Genomic DNA, 27,877 nt, shown 5'->3' on the forward strand with positions numbered 1-27,877 from the left:
GGATTTCGAATGCAGAAAAAAAAGGTTTAAATTAAAAATGTTATTCATGCGATTTTTATTAAAAACATCGGGTTGCTTTTTCTACGGAAATCAGTCAAACGAAGAGCGTATGCATAAGTGTATATAATAACTCTTTACTGAAATGGCACATTAATAGCGAATATTAAACTAAGCACTAAATCTCCTAAATATATGAGATTCGTTTCACAAATCAATAATGACTCGATTTTAAAAACTATGTCATTGGTGACAGAACTAACTGAGCATTCGAGATGTTATTGCTTTTCCGATATGATTTCGATATGTCACTGTCAGCAACGGTAAGCTTCCTTCGGTCGTTCATCCGAACACTTTAAGGATCTATAAATGAAATCATAATATACCGAGTTCCATTCGTAGTTGTAAGTCCCTCGTGGAAGTGTGTTAGCCGGCCGGGGTGCATAAGCATCCACCCTTTGCGTGTATCCTTTACTGAACAGTTATATCTGAAAGTAAAGAAATTCAGATTGAAATGTCTTTAATAGCAACATTAACTAGTCAGAATTACCTCAAAAATTTACATCCACCCCCTTCGTAATCAATTCCAGCATTGTTCAAAGCTATATTGATGGTGTATGTAGAGGAATCGTGGTGTGGCCGTAGCGATGGCTGTTCGTCTGGTTTGTAGCGTACGACAAAGTTCATTAGCGATCGCGGAGGCTAGAATTATTTTGTTGACATCATTTAACTGCACAAAATATCAGTAACTTCAAATACTTACATCATGAAAGTAACCAATAAACACTTTCTCTTGCAACGGCCTTACGTATAGTTGTAGAAATTTCAACCAAACTTGTTCCAGACCGACTTGATTCATGTGAATGTCTCTGGTTGGAACAGCTTCGTAACCACCTTGTAATCGTTTGTCATTATTAGTACCATCAGACCACTGCCCAAAATTTTCAACGATATCCTTTAAGTGATCACAAAACGTTTCCGATCCCACCGCGAACCAATATACATCCGGACAGGGTTGGTGCGGTACAAAATCATCCTTTAGCTGTTTGTAGTATTCTTTTGAAATATACTTTTGTTCCCAGTCATATTTGTTGTTGAATAATTGGTAGAAATCCGGATGGGTTCGGTTTGAGTCATAGTATTCTGCATCGATCAAATGGCCGAAATTTTTAGTGTTAACTATATGCATAAACACTCCTTTACTACGCATATGCCAACAAAACGCCATGTCCGGATCGGTATTAGGAAGCTCGTAGTTGACATCAGGAAGAACTGCAGCTTTAACAAGGTAAACAGTAGATATGTAGGGAACATTCCATATTCCAATAACCTTCTGTCCTACGATATCGATGTAATCAGTAGAACGTGCATAGAATCCTTGAGCACTCAGGGCCCCCCAGAAATTGCTCCAAACTTTTTCTGGACGATTGATCATAGGACTGACAATATTTCTATTGAGGGTAATAAGTTTTCGAAGAGTATCCGGCAGGTCAATGTGTCCATCAGAATCAACGACGAATAAGTAGTCACACTTTCTCTTGAGGCATTGGTGTGCCGCTAGTGACCTTCCAGATAGTTCTTCAAAATCTTCATTATAGTCAACCATTCGGAACGATTGATACTTATCTTTGTAACTGGCTATAAAACGATCAATTGAGGCTTTGTGGTACAGGACGTTATTGTGTATAAAAAGATGCATCTTTGACATTGGATAATTGAGATTGGCAATTTTGTCAAACCAATCATCTATGAATGGTGTTGCTTTTTCTATAAATAGAGCCAGCATCACCGTGGGAAGATTTTCTTCATCTAACTGCAGCAAATTTTCGGTAACTGTTTTGCACTCCCCGTCAATAAATGCACCCGCAAGATAATTAGCAAATCCGTTCAAAGTAAGCTTACTTGGTCCATTGCCGTGAAGTACTAGAGGTACCGTTGAGTATTCTGTATTTTTCAAATACACTTCTTTATTGTCTGCGTTCAATGCTAAAATAACTTGTTCTTCCACGCCGTTTAGGTTCTGGAACAACAAAGCAGTATGGTCTAATTTTATATTCAGGTCCTCTCTAATTTGTTTATTTAGGTAAACTTTCGTGTAGTATAACTGATCATCATCCGTATCCTTTACTGGAGTTTTCAGCATTTGATATACCTTGGATGCGTACCCGATAAACATTCCTGAATTAAGAAATCTAGTACCTCTACCTTCTAGTTTCGGATACTTGCTTTTTAACTCTTCGTCTGGCCAGCAGTATCCTTCAGACCCAAACAAAACTGAGGCTTCCAAAGTTTTAAATGTTTCCACAATCTTCTCTATTGATGCTAGAAATAGCACATCATAGCTATCCGTGAAGAGTACTATCCGATCATCTTCCATCTTGTATGGTTTCAGAGCATCCCGAAACAGGTTGATTTTGTAACCACCACCAAGCCGCTTCATATCGCCACCAAGCCATTGCTTTCCTAGACCAAGTGTCGTTACCTGAGAAACATAAAAGCATAAACGATAAAAATATGAAATTAGGGCTGATCGCCTACCTCGATTCCATAGTGATTCGCTGATCGAATGTATCGCTTATACCCTTCAGTTTCGTTGCTAGCAACTGTGAACACTAGAGGTTTTTTATCTAAAAGAAATAAAAACATGAACTTATTCTTGAATTCCGAACAAAATGTAACTTATCGACGAAGATTTATTCAATATAGTTTATCGATTATTATAGATTTTGTTTTCTTTTTCATTGAGATAATTTTGACACGCGAAGAAAAAGGTACGTCTTGTCGGTTACGTCACATGTACCATTACATCTCCGAAACCAGAAGTGACAACCACTTGGTCTTTGAATTTGATCAATGCACAATTAGTAACTTTCAAACGATCCTAAGCTCGTTGAAATCGGGTTTGCCATTTCCAAGAAAATCGAGCGGCGAACAAAAGGTGCATTTTGCCGTTGAAGTCACTTATGCCATATATCTGGAAAACGAGCAGTAACCGTCATTTGAAATTCGAGCTTGAAAAATTAATAAATAACAGCTTCCAAACAAGCCCGAGCTTTTTACACACGGTTCAATCATAACCGAAAAAATTGAGCGGTAAGAAAAAGCTTTGAAAATCACTCTCACATATACACACAATCAAAAGCAGAATATTTCCGATCTCGTCGAGCTGAGTCGAATGATATACAATGCTATGGGTTTGCAAGGTTCCGGTCCAGAGACGGTTTTCCTGCAATTCTAAATCTTTTCTATAGAGAGACGCAATCAAATATGCTTTATACAAAAGTGGCTTCCCAAAATGAATCAAGAACAAATTTCAATTCCAAATTGAAACCTAACTGCTTCTACGCATCATTCCTATAAAAATACATAATCAAATCAGCGCTAACACATGATCTCATTTTTGTTTCTAGAAGTTCCAAACTGCAGATCGTGCAGCGATTTTCTGTAACATTGTTTATGTGAGAGATTCAACACATGGCAGCGATGGCAGTCGAAAAAATGCGTATACGTGATTTCTACTGCAATAAGTATTATTTGTATAAGGGAAACATGAGAAATGAGCCAAAGAACAGAGGAAAACTTATGTTTATTCCACAACCACGGCACGAATGAAAGAACGCGAGCGCATGGTAGATGGTTACGAATCATCTTATCAAATGTTCTCATCTGAAAATGGTGGCACTTCCACGTTTCAAAACGAAATTGGACAGAATGATGCTGTTAGTTTAACGCAGAATGTTACAGCTACAGTAAAAATAATATACCAGATGTAATTTGAAACCTATCGCCAACATACCTTCACCGACGCATCGACGACATAGAGCGATTATTAATACTATTACGAATTGCACCACAACCGTTCTGCACGACATTCTAAAGTAATTGCGCTTGGCGTTGCAGCATTGAAACTCAACAAAAAGTTACAAACTTTAAATATGCAATCGAAATTTAAACGCTTTCAATGACTTCCGCTTCACTTATTACCTTCACCTAGCACTACACACTACAATGGACTAAAATATCCAAAGCAAATCAAAATTGCGACCGCAGATGTCGACGTCTGGAATAGCAATTAAACGAGTTGCTAGTACAGCAGTAATATAGCGTACGCGACAGAATTACTCGACTCGGGCATATTTACCATATGTTATAAAGAAAGTGAGAACAACAACAGATTAAATAAGAGAGCGGTGCGAAACAGCACGATGATTAAATGCATAAGATGCGTTTATTTTGGAACGCTTTGGAATGATTTGTGTCATTCGGATTCATTTTCAGTATCGTTCCTTACAGCACGCGATTGTAAGCAATGTGGTATGCAAGGAATAGCGCGACAAATGTGAGAGCGGTAGATTGCATGATAACCGGATATGATGTTTTTTATTCGAATGCGATTTGGTAATTGTATCGTTTATTGTGCTTTAATATAAGAAAATTATAAAAAATGCCATCATATCATTTACTTAATTTCAAATTCGAACATTTTTTAAAGTAGTTACAAAAGTAATGTTAGGGTAAACTCAGATATTAGAATTGAAAATTAACTATTTATCATGTAGCACAAATAGAAGGCAAGCAGAAAAATTATGGTATGGATGTAGAGTAAAACTTTCTCACCACATGTCATGAGAAGTGTTCATGTGCTACTTTTGCAAGAGATCGATTCAAAATGTACTATGATTATATTGCTTCGGAATTGGATTGTAAAGCAATGGAAAGTATGTTTTATGTGTGAGTTGAATTTCCGAGACTCTGTGATCGACTCGACGAACTGAGTCGAGTGATATATAATACCCGGCCTTCGGTTTTCACAATGATAGCATGGTAGGTTATGATATTTTTGAGAACGGCAAAAATATGAATCTAATATTTTTCCATGGGGTAACAAATACACGAAATTTTGAGGAATCGTGTACTACAACTGATCCGTGTCCTCTATTAGTGATTTTAGCTTTTGAAAGATGTAATACCTTTACCTCCCAGTTTTAGATACTTGTTTTTCAATTCTACGTCTGGCCAGCAGTACCCTTCGGAACCAAACAAAACTGAGACTTCAAATGTCTTGAATGCTTTCACGATCTTCTCAATTGCCGATAGAAATAGCACATCATAATTATCCGCGAAGAGCACTATCCAATCATCATCCATCCGTATGGTTTCAAGGCATCCCGAAACAGTATTTTGTATCCGTCGATTTCATGTTGACATCGGGAATATTAATTTAACGACTTGCTATTACAGCAGTAATAGCACACTATAGGGTAACAGAGGAATTTTGGCCCACTTTAGGATTGATTTTATTTTGGCCCACTTTGTGAAAATATCCACCAAATGTTGTAATATATTCGAAAAACTCTTTCGCAATAGGTTATTTAATGTGATTAGCTTCAAATGGATGCATCATGGGTTACTTAACATCGAATAAATCCATAAAGTTTGTTAGGTGGGCCAAAATATATGAAGTGGACAAAATACCTCTGTTACCCTACCGTGCCGTATCCGGAACCGACCCGACCGATCCATAATACGCGTCGAATTTGTTTTAATGGAATTCCTTGTAAGTATTTTTTTCACTACATAGTACTGTTTGACAGTGTTTGCATCGAGACACACCCGAAGCACGGTTTAAGATCAAACATGCATTCGTTTGTGTTGACAATGTGTTTGGAAAGAACTAAGAATATTTGGCTGAATCGGTGCCAAAATATTCTGTTTTGAGCATCCTATCAAATCTAAAATATAGGTGAAAGTTTAGAAATATATAATAATAACATTTTCTCAGATAGAGCAAGGATGTGAATATATATAACGGAAAGGTGAGACGTGACAGAGGGTCATTTAAGCAAGCAGAAATCTTTTAGTAATTTAACTTTTAGCTTCTACCAGAGGAGTCGGGCTTAGGCATCTGATCAATGCGAATCACCCGAGTCTCTGGTATGTGGGAAAGTAGTGATAATGGTCTTTTACTATTTACTATCCGAACCGGCAAAAAGAAAAGTTACCATAAGTTGACACTTTCTACTTGCGACGGCATTCGTATACACAATGAGTTCTTCACTGCATGGATGTTTTTTTCCTCATTCTCTATATGGCTAGCTGAACATCGGAACAGCATGTTGGCTGTTTAGCCTAGGTTGTAAGCCCAAGTAACAATTTTTGCTAGGATAATCTATTTGTGACTAGTTTGCAACTAGAAATTTGAGTGATGTGATGTGATGTGATGTGATGTGATGTGATGTGTGATGTGAAGTGAAGCCACCAAGGACTTGCCAGTGGATGCGGGTAGACTTACAGTAGCCCCGATATGACTCATCCATTCACCTTCTTACTATACTGCTCATACTTGCATATCAGTCCCATTTGGAAAATCGGCATGTCTAGAAAAAGACGATTAAAATTTTATTTTAATTATTATGAAATTATTGAAATTTGCACTGAATGGGACTGATATGCGAGTATTTTGCATATGGGACAGACATGAGTTGAAATTTTTTTCACATTTTACTGAACAAACCCTCAACTTTTATTGCAATTTCTAAGAGTAAAATGTTGATGAAAATCGATATGGGACTGATATGCGAGTATGGGCAGTATAGCTGTTACCCAAAAGCGAACAAAAAGGGTTGGGCGGATATGTAAGTAGAGTCACTTACTCGCATTCCGCGGGAATAAAAGATGCTCTTCCAACCATAATATCCAGTGCATAGATGAAGCATATCGCTATACATGCTTGAACCCGCCTGATGGTTTGTTTGAGAAGGGCGCGTCAGACTTATTTCAAACCTTCAGAAGGAAACAAGTTTCCTTCAAGTGACTTGGGCTGGCTATCCACAATCCTTCGTCTAGTCATCAATTCGTCCGATGCCCTGATGCTCCCTCCCCTTCACGCCCCCGTGCAAAATGTTTTATATTGATAAATACAATGAAACATAGTGTAATAAAATTAATATAACATAAAATGATATAATAGATTACAAAATAATATAATATAATATATTTTAATTTAATATAATATAATACAATGTTATACAATATAATATAATATAATATATTATAATATATTATATAAAATAACAGTTAATGTAGTGTCAGTTACGCTCTTCTATCTTCGCAATACTGCCGGAAGTAAAATATTTCTCTTCTAATAACAATAGTAATATCCACATCTATAAAAATAATATATGTTATTATTATTATTGATGACAAATTAATAATAATAACAATAAATATAATAATGAAAATAATAATAAAAAACAATATAATATAGTACGATTAATTATATAATAAATAATAGAATGAATAAAATGATATGTTGCGATATGCTATGATATTATATTGCTTGAATTTATATGTCATTTCTCATCCTCTCATTCTGCCATCAACGCATTCCATCGACCAATTGTCACCACAGACACACGTGTAGGCATGAAACAGGAACCAGTGAGGACCAAGCTCACCTTGTGACGGCCTTGATATTTAGTTAAAAGTTGCTTTAAAAATGATAACTTATAAGAAAAACAAATTTATATTTTGCGCAGAGGAACGTAGTACTACTCATAATAAACCCTATAATATAATATAATATAATATAATATATGTAATATAATATAATACAACATAATGCAATACAATATAACATAATATAATAGAATACAATATAATATAATATAATATAATATAATATAATATAATATAATATAATATAATATAATACAATATAATATGATATAATGCAATGCAGTATAATACCATACAACATAGTATATAATAACATAAAATAGTGTAAGACGATAATATATGAAATAATATGCTATGATACAATATAACAGTTAATGTCGCATTGTAAGTTACGCTCTTCTAATAATACTAATAATAATAATAATAATAAGAATAATAATAATAATAATAATAATAATAATAATAATAATAATAATAATAATAATAATAATAATAATAATAATAATAATAATAATAATATTAATAATAACAATAATAATAATAATAATAATAATAATAATAATAATAATAATATATGATGTAATAAACAACAGAATTATATGTTGTAATATACTATGATAAACACTGCACTTGTAGGCTTCAACCTACAAGCCATTTCGCACCCTCTCATTCTGCTACTAACGCAGAAGGCGATAGCACCCAGTCGACGCCGTTATATTGACCTAATGTCATCATAGACGCTCGGGGAGGCATGAGAGGACTTAGTTATCTCACCATTTGACGACCTGCAACTAGAAATTTGAGTGATTGTTACTAACATCTAACCACTTGCGTTTACAAGTAAACTAGATGAAACTTATTCACCATCGACAATACAAGCATTGAATGAACCTAGAATACTTCTCTATAAGCAATAAAAAGTCAGTGGAGTACTTGAAATCACAAACTTAATACAAGGTACAAATTTCACAAAAATTTTAAAACTGTCGAGCGGAATTCGATTTTAATTGACTGTTTTTTATGCGCCTTTCATCAATATCTGTTAATGAAGATATGAAAAATAAACAACGAAATAACCCTATGTTCAGAAATCTCAAAATGAATACAAGTAGAGTTATTTCTCATTATTTTGAATTCATATATCAAGAGAATCATATTATCATCACAATCTATATTCAATCCCTATATTGTTTTCTTCGTGTTTTCGATAGTGCATATAGATCACAAATGACTATTCTGCCCTACATTATTTTCACTAAAAAGTAGTTTTGAAACAAGTTATATTGCGGTTTTATTTATGTTTCATGCACTTCTTGTGACTCCATATTGTGTTTGTCATATTCAAACCAACAAAAGTTTTCTAGGTTGCATTTTTGTTATCATTATGTTGCGAAAACCAACCGATAACTATCTGAATCAATGCAGAAATTGTATGTTATGATCTTGTAAAATCTATGTTATTACTATATCAATTCACAGTTACGATTTACACGTGTTTATAGTGGTTTCGCTTAAACCTTTTTTCAACTTGTACCTAAAAGCATAGCTGTGATTGAAGATATGTTAGAATTGAGTAACTATAACTCACAAATGATAGTTAGTTAGATGTTTATGTTATAAAGAAACACTGCTGTCACCTTATTTAAACCAGTGTAACATAAAAAACTTGTTCGTGCCCTTGTGGCAACATAGTTGGGCTAAGTGGTATAAGAACTAGTTACTGGTTGCTACTATTGAAGTCAAATTAACTTATTTTCAACTAGTATCTAGAAGCATAATTGTGATTAAAGATATGTTTGGATTAACTTATAAACTAAAAATTAATTCAATATGACAAAAGGATGTGGTGTTCAGAAACCTAAATAACTATTTCGTAACTAGTTATTTTATGAAGATACATTGGTGTTACCTTGTTTAAACCAGTATAACATAAAAAACATGTTCGTACTCTTGATGCAACCTAATTTGGACTTTGACTTTGGAGCGCTTCACTTATAGCTACCCGATGGAAATCCATCATGTTAATTTTTTACTTCTTCGGATGGTAGCTTCATTAAACAAACGCTTTCCACGAAACTGTGTCGGGTTCGCACTTAGCAACGGGAGTGTGAGCAAACCCGATATAAGAATCGGGTTCGAAACTGACTGAAACTGGGTTAGGTTTAGCAACAAGCGAAAACGACATGACTCTGAATTGTTAAATCGACACGAAAAACATCAATATAAGACCAGATCTCGTCGTTTCGTACATTTATAAGACAAAACTAGAAAATCACATAACTTGGAAAAACCGTATAAAAACACGTAACTATGAAAATTCACAAAAAATATCGCGTAAAAAAACGCATAAAAAGAGACTTGGGTGTACTAATTTATTTTACTTCACCACGATTTTAACCATTAATGGTCATTGCCGACTTGAGTGTATGTGTATTTGGTGATTTGGTGTGTGTTGCTTCGGTTCAAAGACGGTATGAATTTGTAAATTGTTTTACCTTCACTGCAGAAAGGTAACATAATTATTAGAAAATCCGACTTTTGATCGGAACTCTGGAAAACCCTATGTGATATATACCATTCGACTCAGCTCGACGAGATCGGAAAATGTCTGAGTGTGCCTCTTTCAATCATTTTTCTCTCCGCCCAATTTTCTCGAAAATTTCTGAATCGATTTTAACAAACATAGATTCATAAAAGTGACGTACCGACAAAACACATTTTATTTTTCTACACTCAATTTTCTCGGAGATGGTTGAACCGATTTCTAAAAACTTACGCTCATTGGAAAACTATTTTTAATGTTGTGAATCAATTTGAAAGATCAATTGGCCCTCGCATCCGGTCCGGAGATATAATGGTATGAGTGACGTAGCCGATAAAGCGCTTTTTTCATCCCGCTCAACTTTCTTGAAGATGGCTAAACCGATTGTAATACACTTTGGGCTCGTTTAAAATATGCTTTTGGACTGTAAATCGAAGATCAATCGGCTGTCACATCCGGTTTTCGGATATATAATGGTATAAGTGACGTAACCAACAAATCGCATTTTATCCTAACCGCACATTTTTTCAGATAGCGACCTATGATCAAGCTTAAATGTATTATTCCCAATACTGTTGGTTTCGAGAATGTGGCCGGATATGCAACGTAAGCGTTGAAGCCCGCTTACGCGAACTAACCGAATCGATCTAAATGAATTCGTGTCGCAAGTTATCAGCCAAAATTCATGTCACAAATTATAACATAACCATAACCTTAAATACAGATTAATTTGTTATTAAACAAACAATTTCTTCAAGAAAGTATATGCTCCTATTTTCAGACTTTTGTTGAGCACGACGCCAATCACTGTTACCATATTCAACGAATTTTTCGCTGATGACAGGGTTTTTAGCATTTCAGATGCTAAAAGGAATATTTTTTTGTGGAAATCCAGTTTTCAAATTAGCAACTATGATCAATCACAATCACATAGTTGCAATCAAATTTCAGTGCACAGAACAACTGCTTCGACCATTCGATTTTACGACAAATGACCTATAATGCCTTTGCCATACTTTCTAAGCCACCATTTATCGTTCGAAAATGATGTATCGAATTAATATTTGAGTATCGGAATTCAATTATGTTATCATTGTTTATTGTTAAAATTCTTTATTCGATTGGCAAACACTAAACTGAGCCACAGCTTCGGTACTCAATGTTTTTATCAGTCGGAGTAATCGGTTTTGCTCTTTTCCAAATCAATTCAACCGTTTATTCATTAGACAGCACTCTTAATTAGATAATGACTTTCGGTTATAGTAAATCAACCGCTGAATGATTGCGATCCAGCGTTGGCCGCCGATCCGCTAAATCCTCCGTGACCGAAACCTCCGGGTCCGAAACCTCCTCCCTGAGTGAAACTCTGCGCTCCGGCGTTGGCAGCAGATCCAGATCCTCCGAAACCGCCACCATAGGGAGAGAATCCACCTCCCTGGGTGAACGATTGTGATCCAGCGCTAGCTGCCGATCCGGACAATCCACCACCAAAACCGCCATGTCCGAAACCGCCACCACCCTGGTTGAATGACTGAGCACCAGCGTTTGCTGCCGATCCGGAAGCACCAAAACCGAATTGTGGTGCACAGCTGGCAGCTGCGACTAAACTAACCAGCACCAAGCAAGCGAAGGACTTCATTTCTATTTTCGAAAATTACGTTACTTTCAATATTGAGTAGAGTTGAACTGATTCTGATGCTTCGGTCTGAAAATTGCCAATCTTTTATACTGGTCCACGCGTTTAAGTCAACCATAGATTTTTATTAAGTGTGAGTTTATTCTTATCGTTTTCACCGGTCTTCGAGCGTCATCGTTGTTTTGTATTAAGTGTTCCTTTCTTACTTCATCCTAAGCGGTTTAACGAGTTCCGCGCAGTAATAATTTACCACCGAAGAGATAATCCTCCTGTAACTTGTAACCTTGTTTTATTGTAACAGAATCAGGATTTCAACATGCCAGTCTGTAACTGGATTTATGCGAGAATGCATTGGTCTAGGGAATTCCCGTCTTACAGATGGACAAACATAAACGATTCAGAGTTTACCAATTAGCGGTGGTTATCCCACAGGTGATTTCGAATTCTTGTTCTATAACTTATTGATTTGTTTTGATAGCTGTCGTTACCAACGCTGCTAGGTATACCTAGGTATCAGTATTAATACAGATTTTTACACTCAATAACGATAATCTCGAGTTGGCTACTCAATGTGTAGGGTACTGATTTTACAAGCCAGTTATCATATGTTCGGGCCCGACCTGGAATGTAATACTAGGACTTCGCTTTGTTTTCAGATATACAAAAAAAAACTCTAAAAATACCGATATGTTCTTCCATAAATATTGATTCTAGTTTAAAATAATGTGACCAGATTCCAATTCGTAGGCGATTTTTTACATACAGGACAATTTCATGGCTAAAGCTACGAATCTTCTAAGAATCTTTTGTTACGTTGAGGCTGATTGTATGACACCAGGAGCCCAAGTAGCAAATGTAACTTATTTAAATTTCAAGATGTTTTACAATTATTCTAGTATTGTTATTAATGTTAGATATGTTTAGAAATATGTTTAAGCATATTTAAATTGGCTGTGCAACTTATCACTGTTAAGTTTCACAATACTACCTAAAAATCATTGTAGAACAACTTTGAGTACATCTGAAACAATTGTGCACCAAATCACCAACTTATCCTCGTTGCTCTAGTACATTTCTCATATTTTCTTAATCTGAAGCTCTTCAGAACTCTTTCTTCTCTTATATATAAAACACCAATATGAATGCTATTCAAAAAACTAAAATCCGTAGAACAACAACCGACAGACTTGCGGACGGTGAGCTCGCATTAGGTTTATCATTTGACCATAAAACGGAAACCCAACCGAGGAGAAATGTATTTACATATAATAGGGTTGTTTAGTTTTTCTAGATATCTCATTCATCTTCAATAACTGTTAGATACAGCACGTATCGACAAATGGATCATACATTTATTGTGTGGTATTGCAAGAGCTATAAATTGAATGGGAACCCCTATTCAAAACTGGATTCTAGCTTGCTGAGTTTTTTCTCCTGTTATGTGATAGCATGTTTCAGATTGGAGGACATCGCCTGTTCTTAGCACAAGTTTCCAAAAACAACTTATGCGGGGTGGTGGAAAGAAGCATCAGTGCCACTGGGCGAGTTATCTTCTCGCGCTGGATGATGCCATCAGAAAGAGTAATAAAACGAAACTTTGCAGATATATAAATATGAGCATCCACTTCTCGTCGGAGATCATTGTCAATCCGGATTTTCTTGAGACCTGTATCGTTTTGTAGATCACAAAATGAAATCGTTTGTCTGTGTTCTAGCGTTGGCATCATCATTGGTCGTGGCCAGCTGTGCCCCGTATGGTAATTACCTTCTGATTTAAAAAAAAAGTTTGAATAACACTTGATGCTTGCAGTAATTTTCCTTGAGGAAGCTCCATTGAGAGTGGTTCGTTCGGCAGATGTTGGAATAGGAGGAGCATCAGGAAGCGCAGCCAATGCTGGTGCACAGTCATTCAATCAAGGAGGTGGCTTCCCAGGATTTGGAGGACATTTCGGAGGTCTTTCAGGATCGGCTGCTAATGCTGGTTCTCAATCGTTTACCCAAGGCGGTGGATTTCCGGGTGGTTTCGGTGGTGGCTTGAGTGGAAGTGCCGCCAATGCCGGTAGTCAAACGTTTTCGCAAGGAGGTTTCGGTGGCGGACTGAGTGGTAGTGCTGCTAATGCTGGAACGCAGTCATTCACGCAAGGCGGTGGATTCCCAGGTGGTTTCGGAGGATTCTCAGGATCAGCAGCTAATGCAGCATCACAGTCGTTCACCCAAGGAGGACTTGGTGGTGGCGCAAGTGGCAGTGCGGCAAATGCTGGAACCCAAACATTCTCATCCGGCGGACTTGGTGGTGGATTATCTGGAAGTGCAGCCAACGCGGGCTCCCAATCGTTCACGCAAGGAGGCGGTCTGCCGATTGGAGTTCATTGAGCATTGAATGGCACTGAGTGGAAGCTGCCCAAACTGGTTTTGTCGGATATTCAATTGAATGATGTTGAACTGATTTAAAAATGGTATTTTCTTCCATTATTAAAATACGAAGGCTGAAATGATCTAAATTCGATTCTGATCTAGCCTATGTGTATGCTTTGTTGAAAGTTGTATAATTGAACTAATTGTGATGATAGCTTCAATAAAGTGTATGTTTGATTGAGTTGATATTTATGAAATTGAACACTGTTTTACTATAATATGTTCATGCATTGATAAGATTGTTTTAATATCTTGGAAAGGTATCGACACATATAAATTCGTCATCGAAATTTGGAATCGGTGGAGCTCTTTATCTTAGTAAAACAAAGAAATAAAAAGAGCAAAACTGTTATTGCATTCGTTTTCGTGAGGTTTGTTCTCCATATTCCATACTAGGGGATACTTCGACTGCCAAAATGCGAAAATTTCGTATTCCGAATGTTTTTCAAACTAGTGAGAACTGAGAGTAGTAAAAAGGTGTTGATAAAACTATAAGCAAAACAGCAAAAGGGTACATAATTTGTACATGGAGCATTAAAGTAAACAATTCGAAAAAATGTTGATTCATTGAAAATCTCAATAAGTCTCGAAATTCTATCAACGATCCTTGTACCCTTCAGGAAGTTCTCAAAAAAAAAATCTAAACCCGGAATATTTAACCCAGTTTACAGTATTATCGATATAAGTTTTATCCTGCCTCCAAACAGTTCTTGCGTAAGAAGGTTCAGATGTTAAAATACATATACCTAAATTCAATACCTCAAGACTTCACCAAAACACCAACTAAAATTAACCTTCGATTTGGTTTGTGTGCTAACACAGTTGTACATTTATGACAGTTTATGTCATTACATTGAATTGAGCTTTCTTTTTGTCGGTTCAAGACCAGGGCAAAATTGGATAGGTGAATAAAACAAGCTAACTGACGGGGTCCAGGGGAACTAGTTCCGGGTCGAATGAAGGAATTCAACTTTAATCATTATAAAACCTCATTTATATTTGATGAGCGCCATGAAAACGACTGAAAATCATCAAACAATTCATTTTGGTGGTTTGTTTTCTTTTATATAACGTTTGCTTAGAACGAATATACGAATTTCTAAAAAAAATACTTTGGTCTAGGTTTATTAGCTTAGTCATATAGAAAGGAGATGCAATCACTTAAAAGTTTGACAAATGGAAATTGGTCCGAGCATCATTCGACAATGTTCGTCCAGGAGTGCAGTTTATGTATGTGTGATAGTGTGCATGTGTCAAAATCTCAAGATAATTGAAAGAATGCGAAAAAAATTATACCATGTTCGAATGGATCTTCTGTTGGTTTCAACCTTTCGTAAGACATAATCCTGCTCGCCTAAAATAGAGGTACACTGCTTCACTAATTTCCTGTTACTGAATAAAATTAGATTACACACATTGGATGCATTTGAAGATTTGCGGACGTTTGAAAATTTGTCCAATAAACTGTTAATCTTTTCATGAAAACAATTTTTTTCACCAATATCGTCTTCTAATGTATTCAAATAATGTTACTTTGGTTGCTTTTTATGTTAAAATTTGATTATATGACAGATGATTTTACAAAATAAACTAAATTTTTCGATAATAGAGGTATTTTGGAATCTCTGTGATACGTCTAACTACGTTTGGTAAAGAGTGGCGTTTCAGGATTTCGTGATATGTTCACATATATTTACGCAACTAATTTGAGCTTTTTTCGGGGACAACGATTTATCACATTCAGTTTCCGTTACAAGTGTTATCGGTGTCATGATGTTGTTTAATAAGTTAATGTGTGTGTAACTGATTCGAACTAACTTGTGCCAATCAAGTAAATTACATATACACAACAGCTAGCTAAATTTACGCATATTCCTTATACTCAAACTGGGCAGTATCCGGGGTCTAGCCATTAATTATCACTTGCTGATTGGACATTCAACCGCTAAACGATTGTGCACCAGCATTGGCAGCGGATCCACTGAATCCACCGAATCCAGGGAAACCACCACCACTCGAGAAACTCTGGGCACCAGCATTTGCAGAGCTACCACTGAATCCTATTAAAATTTTTAGAAGAAACCATTCAACTGTTAGCTTGAATCTAAGGCTTTGATAAAATGATGAAACCTACCAGGGAATCCTCCAAAGCCACCGCCCGAGGAGAAGGATTGGGAAGCGGCATTCGCCGCACTACCAGAGAACCCGCCTCCAAATCCTCCGAATCCCTGATTAAAACTTTGAGCTCCAGCGTTTGCAGCACTAGCTCCGAATTGAGCAGCTCGGGCAACTCGAGTTACTGGTACTTCCATTGGGATTAAATAGGCGACTGTAATTTGAAAAACCAAATTTCCACATTAGTTCGGTAAAGTTTCTATCACTTGTTTTTCTCACTTCCGATCGTGCATTTAACGAACAAAACACACTTACTCTGATATGGAGCGCTACTGGCAACCGCCAGCACGCTAATTAGAACAGCAACAGCGAATGCAATCTTCATCGTATTTTTCGTTTGGTTCGATTTCGAACTAAAAACTGGTCTTGACACTATCAGCTTCGCGGTTGACAATGATATCAGAGCATCTCGCGACAGACTGCTTTATATATCCGGAGATGTAAATGCCCGAATCAACACCTGATGATGCGTAAACTAAGACAGTATACCTGTTTTCCTGCAGCAACCGGAGTCGCGTATGTGTAGTGTGTTGATTTTGGATACCAAATTAAAACTTCAGTCTCCCCTTCATAGCCTGGTGCATACACACAATTTTTTATGTCTCCCGAGGGGACTTTTTCTGTTCGGTAGGGTCTGGGTGGCGATCCCACGGTAAAGAGTTAATGCAACCTACTACATGCATTCACTGACATCTTAGTTTTGTTTGCACATTGAGAAAGCTGAATTACTATATAACTATTTAAAAAAAACAAGAAGATATAGTTTGATGAAACATGGAGTTTTATAGTATTATCGAGTATTAGAACGTATGGTAATTTTAATTCTGAAGGCGTCGAAATAATTTCGGTTCTAAGAATACCCATGTAATTCTAATTCAGTAATGGAACATTTTCCGATTCGGTGAAAAGATCGGCAAAGTATCAAAAACAATAACAAAAATGATTTCATACGGCTTATTTTCATATAAAGCTTCATCCTGTTTTCATACACAGGTACTGCACTTTGCATTCGTGCTACATATTCAGCCTAATGTCATCTGTTTCATCAGCTTTCCCAATTCACTTTGTCTTGGGCTTGGTGTTTCGCGAATTGGAACAAAGTGGTCCTTGATGCCATGAAGCTCGTGAGACTTATTTATAACGGTTTTTTAGTAGCGTTCATTTATTTTCTTATTTTGGGCTGGGAAAAGCTTGTGGGAGAAGAGAAGATTATAGTTTTGAATCTCTATCTCTCACAAGCATAAAACCTCAACTTAAACATTTTTTTCGATAATTTCATCTCCCTCAGATTTGCACTCGTAGCTATGCTATAGGTTTCGTTGAAAGTCAAAGAAAATCTAGAACACTTTCAATAGGACTAATAAGATTTTACTTTACTTGAAATGGATGGTTTAGTAGTAAAATAATCTATCAAGGAACAGTCTGCCGTAATGTGAAACTTGAATATACATTTGTAACAAAAGATGAGCAATTTTTACCATATTCGTGTAGTCCTACGTCAAATGCTAAAATAACTCAACCGTAAAAATTCATATTCCATTACCTCAGTAATTTCCTATTGAATCACGAGCACAAATTCGTCTCTTTGGAGAATGCACACTTTGAATATCTTGGCGTGTTTATCTGGTGTTGTATTTCCACACGGATCATTTGCCGATTAGAACACAGAAATATCATTGGTAAATCAAACGATTTTTTCCTGTCTAGCTTAGCAAACCGAGATCAGTTATGAAGAATAAAATAGAATTGGACCAAAATTACTTCCTTGCAGGACACCAGAAGTTATGCAACCATTCACACCTCTGTTTTTACCAATCGATGCATATTGCATACAGTTGCTCAGATAGCTTTCGTTTAATAGTTTCGCTACGCTTCTAAATCTGTAGAACTCGAGATTTTTTTTAGCAAAGTTCTTTTGTTATCTAGCGAGTCGAAGTCAACTTCCATTAGGTGAGTCGTAGACATCAGCAGTTGATGCACTTGAATCTCGACAAATTCCATTTTCATGTGGATAGCATGTGGTAAAACAGTTTGCATAATCCCTTAATCCACTAATGACAATCAGCTTTTCAATTATTTTATCGAGAACCGATAATATTGAGAAATGTCAATTGTTTTTCAATACCAAGGCATCGTCTGATTCGTGCAATTTTCAAACCATGCGGATACTCTTCAGTATCAATAATTTCACATTCAATCATTACCAATGTGGTAAAATAACAGATTTTTGTTTCGAATTTTCGTTTGTTATACTGGAAAAAGATATCAGAGAGTGCATCTTCCTGCTTCAATTCATATCATGCAAACTATATTCATTGAAACCTACGCATTTTCCTTGTTTCGAAATACTAACTTATGAATTTTCTGGAACTATCATGTGGATTCAATGTGATCAGAATTTAAAAAAATTACTTTGCATAAAATTATTATTCGTGAACGCCCATTTCTTTCTGTTGTTTGGATTTAGTCTGTGGACACGCGGCGTCATTTATTTATAATTTAAAAAATCGTATTTGATGAGAAATCAAAAGGAATTCTTTTCGAGTGCTTCCTAACTTAAAGGATTCCCATAAACGTTTAATTAAAGAAGTGTATTTTAACCAATGCAACTTCCAAATTCGAATGGAAGTCAATTCAATAATGATATTTGGCGTTAAACAACAATACCATTTACCGAGTTGGATTTTTACCTGTTTTCACAACGATATTTCGTATCGAAGAATATACATCCGCGTCCGCAGTTGTGCTCTGTGCAATATAACCGATACCAAACCCGAGAGTTTCTCCGATGAGAAAATCCCCAAAAATGAGCCAACTTGATTTTTGTAAAGGGGATTTACTCCACACAAACATTCCGTGGCCTGGTACCCACCTATTACGTCGATCCGTCATTCAGCGCAAATATAAGGTCTACGCACCGGATCAGCCTGTCGGAAGCATCATACCAACGCGACTTGTTATCGTGATCCGTTGATAGGAAATAGCCTTGTAGAATGTGTGGGGTTTTCCCGGGTCATGTTTTAGCACCGCACCACCTCTCATAACAGCTCACCGAAAATGTATGATACCACAGAAAGGTACAATGGTTTGGTTGGCGTCTTGCAGAAGACAGGTTTTTCGTAAAACCAGTTTTGCTTCAATACGTACCGGCAGTCCCTGATGCGTGAAAGATGAACAAACTTGAGAATAGTAGAAATAAACAAACGGAAACCGTAAAGATGAGTGTATCAGTAATCGCTACCCGTGTCCCTACCCTAACCCTAAGCGTCAGTATGTCGAGATGGTCCGCGAGGAAAACGGAAGAGTATTCTTCATTTTCGACTAAATTTTTGTGCTTTGTCTCGGTGTCAGGGTCATTTACGAACCAGAGTCCTATGCTAGACGCTGTTACAGCGGTGAGTGTCCCTATCGAGAATTTGAATTCTTGTTTATTATGTTTACGTTCAGAGGTTATGCGATACCGCACGGTGCCAGGTTATCGCGTGTTTACGTGTTATGCAAAACAGCTAGAACCGCTAGCCAAAAGTGAATATATACTGTTATTTTTTAACCCAATTATTGTTAAGTGAAGATTAGACTACCGGGGAACAATCAATCCAATTTGTTTGTAACTGTGGTATTAGGCATGGCAACATAACAACACATTGTTTATATCATGCATTGCGTGTATCCAAAGAAACGCAATTATCTGTCATCGTATAAATGTAATTCCACAAAATAATTCCTTTTGCACTTTCTTTATATGGTGTGTTGATATCCCTGAACTAGGTAAACCTGACCTGGTTGCCGGTGTCTTGCCTTAAGAATTGTACAAGGATGCTAGCTGCGAAAATAGTCTGAGTAACATTATATAGTCAGATTTAGCAAGGCACAAATCTCCAAACAACTAGGGGAACGTGTCAGGTCAGCCAATTTTTTGTGATCTGATTCGAACTAATCTTATGTACGAAAGTATTGCAAATATTACTTCAGCCGAAGTTATCTTTTACTGTGAATAATTTTAAATATCTAGCGCCCATTTCCACTTGCCCTTCTTGTGCAGTTGATTATTGTTATCAGATGTAATTTGTAATTCAAATTCCGCTACAGGAATGTAATACCATGGCTTTTGTATATTTTAAGCGGATGTATTTCAGCATTAAGAACCAAACTATGTAATTATAATGGTATTTCAGTAATCGATTTAAAAATTATCATTTCAGACTTATAAATTATTAGCAGTCTTTCCTTTTTTTAATAAACCAGCATGAACAAACTATGTGAAATGTCTCACGCATGCATACTGACAAATAATGCTATTCACCTATCAAAGATTCATATTTCATAAGAGCTCTAATATCGAATTGTTTGTGCTTTCCCAGTTATACTGACTATTGGTGACTTGAATAGAAAACATGTCTACTTTTTGAGATAACCTGTTATAGAATAGAGAAGAATTCAAAAAGTTTGTGTCACAGGGGCACAGTGGTCAATCACTGGGCAGATGACAAAATTGAAAATTTGTTTAAACACTCCCTTTTTAGCACTCCCTATACTATTACTATTACTCCCTATAACTCAATACGAGTACATTTGAATTTTCTTTTCATTTTTAATTTCTTTTTCACTTTTGTTTTGAGGAGAAATCGCTCATTGTCGAATTCTGTTCTGTGAGCTAACTCAAAATTTTGGGTAAATGACCGATTACTTTTTGAGTTTTAAATGGGTAGTAAATGAATCGTTATCTACTCAAACTTTAACTTGATCGTAAAAAATAGGTAGTGAGCAATACCAAAGATACTATGACAACACTTTGAGCAATCTTACAATTACCTAAATATGGAGGTCATCACTCGTTAGTCTAGTTTATGTAATACGCTAGTTCAGTTTAATTTTTTATATCGTTTATTTATACCCGGCTTTAACCTAGTTGCGGTCGTTCGCCGGGTTCAGTTTAATTTAAAAAAATTTCCCAAAAAGGACACCAGGGTGGCATAGGTGCAAAACGTAAGTTAAGGAATATGCTTTTGAATAAACATGGGTTGACTTAGCGCAGACTTACCAAAAAAATTATTTGATTTGAAATTTGGATTTTAAAAACACTGACAACATTATTACCTTCAAATAGCAGCAAATTCCAAATATCAATAGTTGAATTTACTGCGCATATTTAGCCTGCAGAAACCGTTTTTTTTTTCTTATTCGACTAATTTAATCTGAAACACACCAAGCGATTGCTTGGGTCCTCCTCAAACCGCATTTTATTCTTGTTTAGTGACAAGCAGAATTAAGGAAAAAAACTTATTCATTGTTCAAGAAGGCTGATCGACCCTTTTTATCATACAAAGTTAGAAAAAAACCTGTAGAGTTCTATTGAATTAGCTGTAACAAAAGGCATCCATCAAAATTTTTCGTGCGATTAGTAAATCACATTGCTAGAAAATCATTGAAATAAAATACATAAATGATTGATAACGACAGGGATAAGAACTAAGAATTATTAGATCACAAAGAGCGTATGTGTATCCATTGATCCACAGAAGCACATATCTACATGATGGATCAGGGTCGTTTCGCCGAAAGGGTTATTTCGCCAAATGACATTCTGCCGAATGGACCATTTCGCCGAATTCCATTTCGCCGAATCCTGAAATCGTCTTAAAATCGTAATTGGAATTGATTTAATGAAAGATGACCTCAGAACGGAGTTCCCAAAAAAACTTGTTGACTATTAGCTACTAAGCATCAAAGCAATTGCATAGGTATATATACCAGGCCAATGTATGTGATATTTTCCGTTTATTAAGTGAAAATAAAAAAAACATCTAATGCGGCTACGCCACATCGTTTTGGTGTGCTGTCCGACCTTGCTACCGCTCGTTCGGACCTAACAAAAGCAAAAAAACCTAGCTTTGAGTAGACCGGGCAAACGAGGCGGTTACAGATTTGTATGCAAGAGGCCGCCGCTTCCGGCGAAACGACTTTCGGCGAAATGGCATTCGGCGAAACGACTTTCGGCGAAATGACCCGCTCCCCTCCATGATACATATAAATTCATGCAGTCGTTCTAGATAGCCCTGTGAAAGCGGCAAGTGAAAATTACTTTCTAAACATGTAAATCTCAATCAGTCATGCAGTTAAATACATTTGATAGGCAGAAGAATGAGTTTTATCTATTTTAAAGTGCATAGAAAATTGATCGGATATCAATAATTGAACAAATTTATGTTACATTTAATGAAATATTATGTCTAATACAAACTTTAGTCTCACTGTTCATGTTAGCATTGCGATTACGTTACATATTGCCAAATACAGTGCATGTATTTATTTTATAAATATGTTCCAAATCGATTACATATATTGATATATGTTGTCTTCGAAAGTATACATACAAAACATGAAATAGCAGTTGGGAATAAGTAATAAGTTAATATCAGAAATACGTAATAGTAGTAATGTATTTTAAATGATCACTGTTAGTCTGTACTATAGTAGCCTGTATTGTGTCGTCAATTTCTTTGTGGTTTCTGTCGTTTTTAAATCTAAACCGAATTGGATGAAGTATTTAATTTAAATTGATATTGTTACAACACCGTTGCCTGATTTTCACCGTAAGGACTTGAAACGATACAAAAATAACGATAAAACATCAAAAATTGTTGGAAAATGAAAGCAGTAGTAGAAACGTGACTTTTTTTGAATATGAATAAGGAGTTTTGGAAAGGATTCAACAGCAAATTCAAACAATTTCAACGGAAGTGAGACCGATTTGAGAAGAAGCATTCGGATTGATTGGAATAATATGCATTACCATCATCTGAGACATCATGCCAGTACGTAAAACCTAGAAAATCATTTGATGATTGCAGTGGTCAATCTAAACGGCATCGAACAAACGAAATGAGAGAAACTAATAATATAAACACGTGTTTAATCCACCTAGCAGTGAGATGATACCTATTTTTATGAATCCGCATGTGTTTTTTGCATGAATATTCTTCGGTGTTTAAGTTTTCATGACATTATTTTAATGACCCTCGTTTTAAGCGACAATTTGAGATTTTAATCACTCATTACTCTGTAATGTCGAAAATGCAAATCGGATCGAATTTGAATCTAGAAGTGTGATAATCGATTAAACATGCCATGATATGTAAGTTCCACTCTAGAGTTTACGGTAATTTAAGGTACTTCCAGAGCCGGTATTCAGGAACCAGCATAACCCAAACCGATTCGTATGGCCATATGACGAATAAATTACAACAGTTTTGAGTTCAACTTTGAAGCTTTTCGGGATTGTCATCTTCTATATCGGTTTGAATTTTAAAAATTCATCATCATGTAATTCGAGAACCGGAAGTCATAATTGGATAAAATAATTAATTTTTGTATATAAGTTTGTTTTAATTAAAATTTTTGTTTCTGAAATTTGATTAGGCTTTTTTTGAGAAAACGATTGAGCTTTGAGAAACGATTTTATACTGGAACCGGAATTCTAAAAGCGGTATGGCCGAAGTCAGATAAATTCACCTGAGTAGCTGTACACTTTACATTTGTTTCAAAACATTTGAAAATCAGTTAAGACATCTTTGAGAGATCATAGCACGAATTAAATTTTTAGGTGCCTTCTGATCGACAACTGAATACCACTAAAACTGAAAAAAGTTAATTTTTTTATCGACTATCCAAATCTGCTAACCCGATAAACCTGATTAAATTATGTGGAATAGACATTTTTATACAATCCCCGAAACCGGAAGTTGGATCTGACTGAAAAGCAAGATGTTTTATAGAACTTTGAAACTTTTCATTTGAATCTTAGATGATTCTTAGATTTCATTTGCATCTTAGATCGGTTCAGCCATCTTCAAGAAAAATGAGTTACACAATTTTGATTTCGTTTCACATATCATCCTGTAGTTCCGAAACCAGAGGTCGGAACCAAACATAATGCAGGAACTTTGTTTGGGAGCATACGACTTTTCGTATGAATCTGAATTTGTAGGAAAGAAATTTTCCGAGAAAATTAATTGAAGTTATTTGTCACACACGCATTTGCTGATCTCGACGAACTGATTCGAATGGTATATGGATGTTATGTTGTTCCAGCATTTATTGCTGTAAGTAGTTTAAAACAAAATAATTAAAAAAAATTCTGCCATCATCTGGTTTATATATGTCATATTCGAACGATTATGTTGCCAAAAACGAGCCGTGCCAAAATCGGTCCGAGGCTAAATGTCATGAAAAAGAATGCTGTACACAATCCTTTTGGTTCTTAGAAACAATTGTATGTAACAGTATAAAAAATCGTGTTTTCCGTTGCTCCCAAGCATTTCTTTGTCATACAGCGCTCAAAACTCCTACTGCTGGAATAGGGGGAAAAGTCGCTTACAGAAAAATTTCGATATCTCCGTTAAAAATGGACGGATTTTAACAATCTATGGCTTGTTGGATAGGTATTACCGTGCGGAATCTAAGTCTGAAAACATATTCTGTTTTCAAGGTCAATTGTGACAGATACTGTCAAAAAACTGAAAATTTTGACATAAAACTTTGTATAACTCAAAAAGTAAACATCCGATCTCAAAACCATTCAATAGCGTTTTGGGTGACGGGGAGACCTTTCATTTGCGACTAGTTTGATGAAAATCGGTCCAGCCATCTCTGAGATCTCGACCTCTTAGTTGACAACACACATACGGACACACACACATACACACACACACACACACACAGACATTTGCTCAGTTCGTCGAGCTGAATCGATTGGTATATGTCATTCGGCCCTCCGGGCCTCGGAAAAATTTTCGAAAGTTTGAGCGAATTCTATACCTATTTTTACTTATTTTTGCGCAAAACCAAGACTTTTCGATATACGGTTTGCGCTATCATGAAGATACAACTTTTGAGCATATATTTTTATTTTTCAGTCCTGATTTATGTGGATCCAGTTCCAGTCCTTCATATCGTCAGATATATGATTTTCCAGCATTGAAGCAACAACGTATCTGGATTTTTGATTCCTCATACATAGATTCATTTGCTGACATAAAGTTTTGGAAAGTCGTTCAGCGCCTCTTCGGTGGAACCGAGTGATTTGATTTGTCTCTTCCTCTTTCACTCAGTACATTTTTTTCCATACTCCTTTTTGAACAAACGAAAATCCACAATCAAGGAAACGATGACGGAGGATGTTTTAATTTGTTTTGTGCAAATTCCACTTAACGTGCCGTACTACACGTACACAAAATCGTACGGTACCAAACTGGAGCGATAAGCAGAACGCGGTGGTTAAAACCAGCACTGTCAAAATGCACTGGCAATGGCTTACAAAACCAAGTTGCACTGCTTTAGGCGACGAGATCCCAAACGACCCGAACAAGATGCATGATTAGAAGTCCATATTCAACCTGGCCCATCCTGAAAAAGTTCAGAAGAAGCAACTGTTCAGATTTGCAAAGGCAAAACGATACAGATTCAGCTTTTCATCTTATACAGCGACATCAACTGGCACCTAATGACGAGTACCTATCGGAAGTCGCTAGAGACTGTTTGGTCGGATTTTATTGTAACTAAAACAACAATATTGTTTTTGTACCTCAATATATCAATTCTACGAACATGCCGAAACTTTATCCAATCGAGAAATTATGGGCTTTCAGGTAAAACTTCGAAAAACCTACACACTTAGAAAAAATTACATCTTTACAGATGCTCATAAAAGGGGCGTCGCGATTGACTTACATTCACAATTCAAAGCATTTAAAAATAAGTCATATCATTAACTTCACAGACCGTTTAGTTGAAGCTTACATCGATAGAGATGCAAAATTTATTTTTACACGCTAATAGATGTAATATTTCATCATCAACGAAGAAATTACGACATAGTTGAATTTACGTCAAGCGTAAATTTCATTTTTTCTAAGAGTGTATCTATAAATTGTTGGAATGTATATAACTAAATACTTTGAATAATATGAACCTTGTTGAGGGGATTGTGCGATCATTTGAATTTGAAGAATAATGCAATAGTTTAAATGAGATTTGCACGCTCTATTTAAATTTTTGTTAGTGTTTTTTTTTCATAAAGTCTTCAGTAGAAGAGAATTGTATGGATTGAAATCAATTAAAATTATATTGTAAGAATACGCCGAACGTTTATTTTTAAACCCTGGCCCCTCCCGAAATCAGTAAGAGAAACAAAAAAAAATGTTTGATAAAATGTTAACAGTATCAAAACTTAATAACTGGATCACGCACATACTTATTTAGGATTTAAGACTGTACGACGAACGCAAGTGCACTTCGAGTACATGTTTGGCTGGACAAAAGGATTACCCGACAATGGATTGAAGTCGTGCTTCGAAGCGGCACGAGTGCCTGAAAGGGAGGCTCAATGGGTCGGAAAGATCATGATACGGTTTTATGAGATTGGAAGTGGAAGTAAGGGAGCTAGCTCGGACCACTTTTTCAAAATCTATCACAAGTCTTGAGATATTTTGTGCTCTAGAAATGGACTTAGGTCTTAGACATGTGCGACTGAAATGGTATGACAGTAAACGTTAAGAAATGTAAATCAATAACCTTCTCTCGGTCAGAGTTACAAATTTTATTTAATACTTAAGTTCCAGTGGAAAAGATTAAAGTGTCTGTTAAAAACGCAGATATATGGCGCACCGAAAATCATGTACATAAGCACTCTTCAGTAACATTATATTTTTTATCTTATTGCCCCTCCCGAAACGAAATCCCGGGTACAGGCCTGGAGGAGGAGTTCAGATCGTCGATTGAAAAGTTGAGCGACCACCAGCTGATAAATGAAAACGACCTACGACTCGTTGAATTTGCCGCCACCAAGAACATGGTGTTTCGCAGCACCTTCTCCCAAGACATCCTCCCTTATTGTTACACCTGGAGATCACCACAGCAGACGGAATCGCAAATCGACCGCGTTCTGATTGATGTACGGCACTTCTCCGACATTATCGACATACGACACTATCTGGTGATGGTGAAGCTGCGCTCAAAACTATCCGTCATCGACAATGCACGGTACAACCTACAGTGACTGAAGCAACCGAATGTCGCCTCAGTATACGCGTACAATCTCGAGGCAGCGTTGCCAGACGAGGGCGAACTCGATGTGACTTCCCTAGAAGACTGCTGAATTACAGTGAAAGCAACAATTTTATCGATCATGTTTGATTGTCTCACCAAAAGTTTCTAATTTTGGTCTTCGTAGTTTATGAACGGTCCTATTTGAACATGTACAGTTTAAATTGGCAGTGTTCCACATGCAGGGTAGTTTAATTGACAAAACGACTTTCCCGGTTAGAAAAAGTTTCGGGTTCGTGTAATATCTCTATGGTAATTTTTTTTGCAAATTTTCATGCTTGCTATGCGTCTCGGCAATTCTTTTTCTAATTGTTTATTGTTAGACTTAAAACGCTACCATAGTTTATGCTTGTTTAACTTATATCCTTATATGAATAACGACTATGTGTTAGAGATAGGGTTGGAGTACACCCAAACCTCCATTTACGAACCTTATATATGTATGTATGTATGTATGTTTACACACTCAGTGGTTTGCGTAAATGTGTATATATTTATACATATAAATGATCGCTTTTACTTCACCAATATTTATATGTATTAAGGAATAC

At 36.2% G+C, this 27,877-nt stretch overlaps 4 protein-coding genes across 4 annotated transcripts; 1 reads left to right on the top strand and 3 right to left on the bottom strand.

Moving 5' to 3' along the window:
- Positions 1-31: 31 nt before the first annotated feature.
- On the bottom strand, positions 32-4,184 carry LOC131430176 (procollagen-lysine,2-oxoglutarate 5-dioxygenase). Its single transcript, XM_058594912.1, has 5 exons — positions 3,794-4,184; positions 2,536-2,624; positions 761-2,479; positions 548-699; positions 32-485 (listed from the first exon to the last, which is right to left on the bottom strand). Exons 1-5 carry the CDS (start codon positions 3,867-3,869, stop codon positions 353-355), a joined length of 2,169 nt encoding a protein of 722 aa, XP_058450895.1. The 5' UTR covers positions 3,870-4,184; the 3' UTR covers positions 32-352.
- Positions 4,185-11,264: 7,080 nt separating this feature from the next.
- On the bottom strand, positions 11,265-11,636 carry LOC131433083 (keratin, type I cytoskeletal 10-like). The gene has a single exon (XM_058599859.1). The coding sequence runs from the start codon at positions 11,634-11,636 to the stop codon at positions 11,265-11,267; it is 372 nt and encodes a 123-aa protein (XP_058455842.1).
- Positions 11,637-13,247: 1,611 nt separating this feature from the next.
- LOC131432307 (uncharacterized) lies at positions 13,248-14,245 on the top strand. The gene is made up of 2 exons (XM_058598508.1): positions 13,248-13,390; positions 13,444-14,245. Exons 1-2 carry the CDS (start codon positions 13,324-13,326, stop codon positions 14,004-14,006), a joined length of 630 nt encoding a protein of 209 aa, XP_058454491.1. The 5' UTR covers positions 13,248-13,323; the 3' UTR covers positions 14,007-14,245.
- A 1,508-nt stretch (positions 14,246-15,753) lies between these two features.
- Positions 15,754-16,638, bottom strand: LOC131429522 (keratin, type II cytoskeletal 68 kDa, component IB-like). The gene is made up of 3 exons (XM_058593692.1): positions 16,479-16,638; positions 16,183-16,377; positions 15,754-16,108 (listed from the first exon to the last, which is right to left on the bottom strand). Exons 1-3 carry the CDS (start codon positions 16,546-16,548, stop codon positions 15,987-15,989), a joined length of 387 nt encoding a protein of 128 aa, XP_058449675.1. The 5' UTR covers positions 16,549-16,638; the 3' UTR covers positions 15,754-15,986.
- Between the last annotated feature and the right edge of the window lie 11,239 nt (positions 16,639-27,877).

This window comes from Malaya genurostris, chromosome 2 (assembly GCF_030247185.1).
Source record: "Malaya genurostris strain Urasoe2022 chromosome 2, Malgen_1.1, whole genome shotgun sequence".
NCBI lineage: Eukaryota > Metazoa > Arthropoda > Insecta > Diptera > Culicidae > Malaya > Malaya genurostris.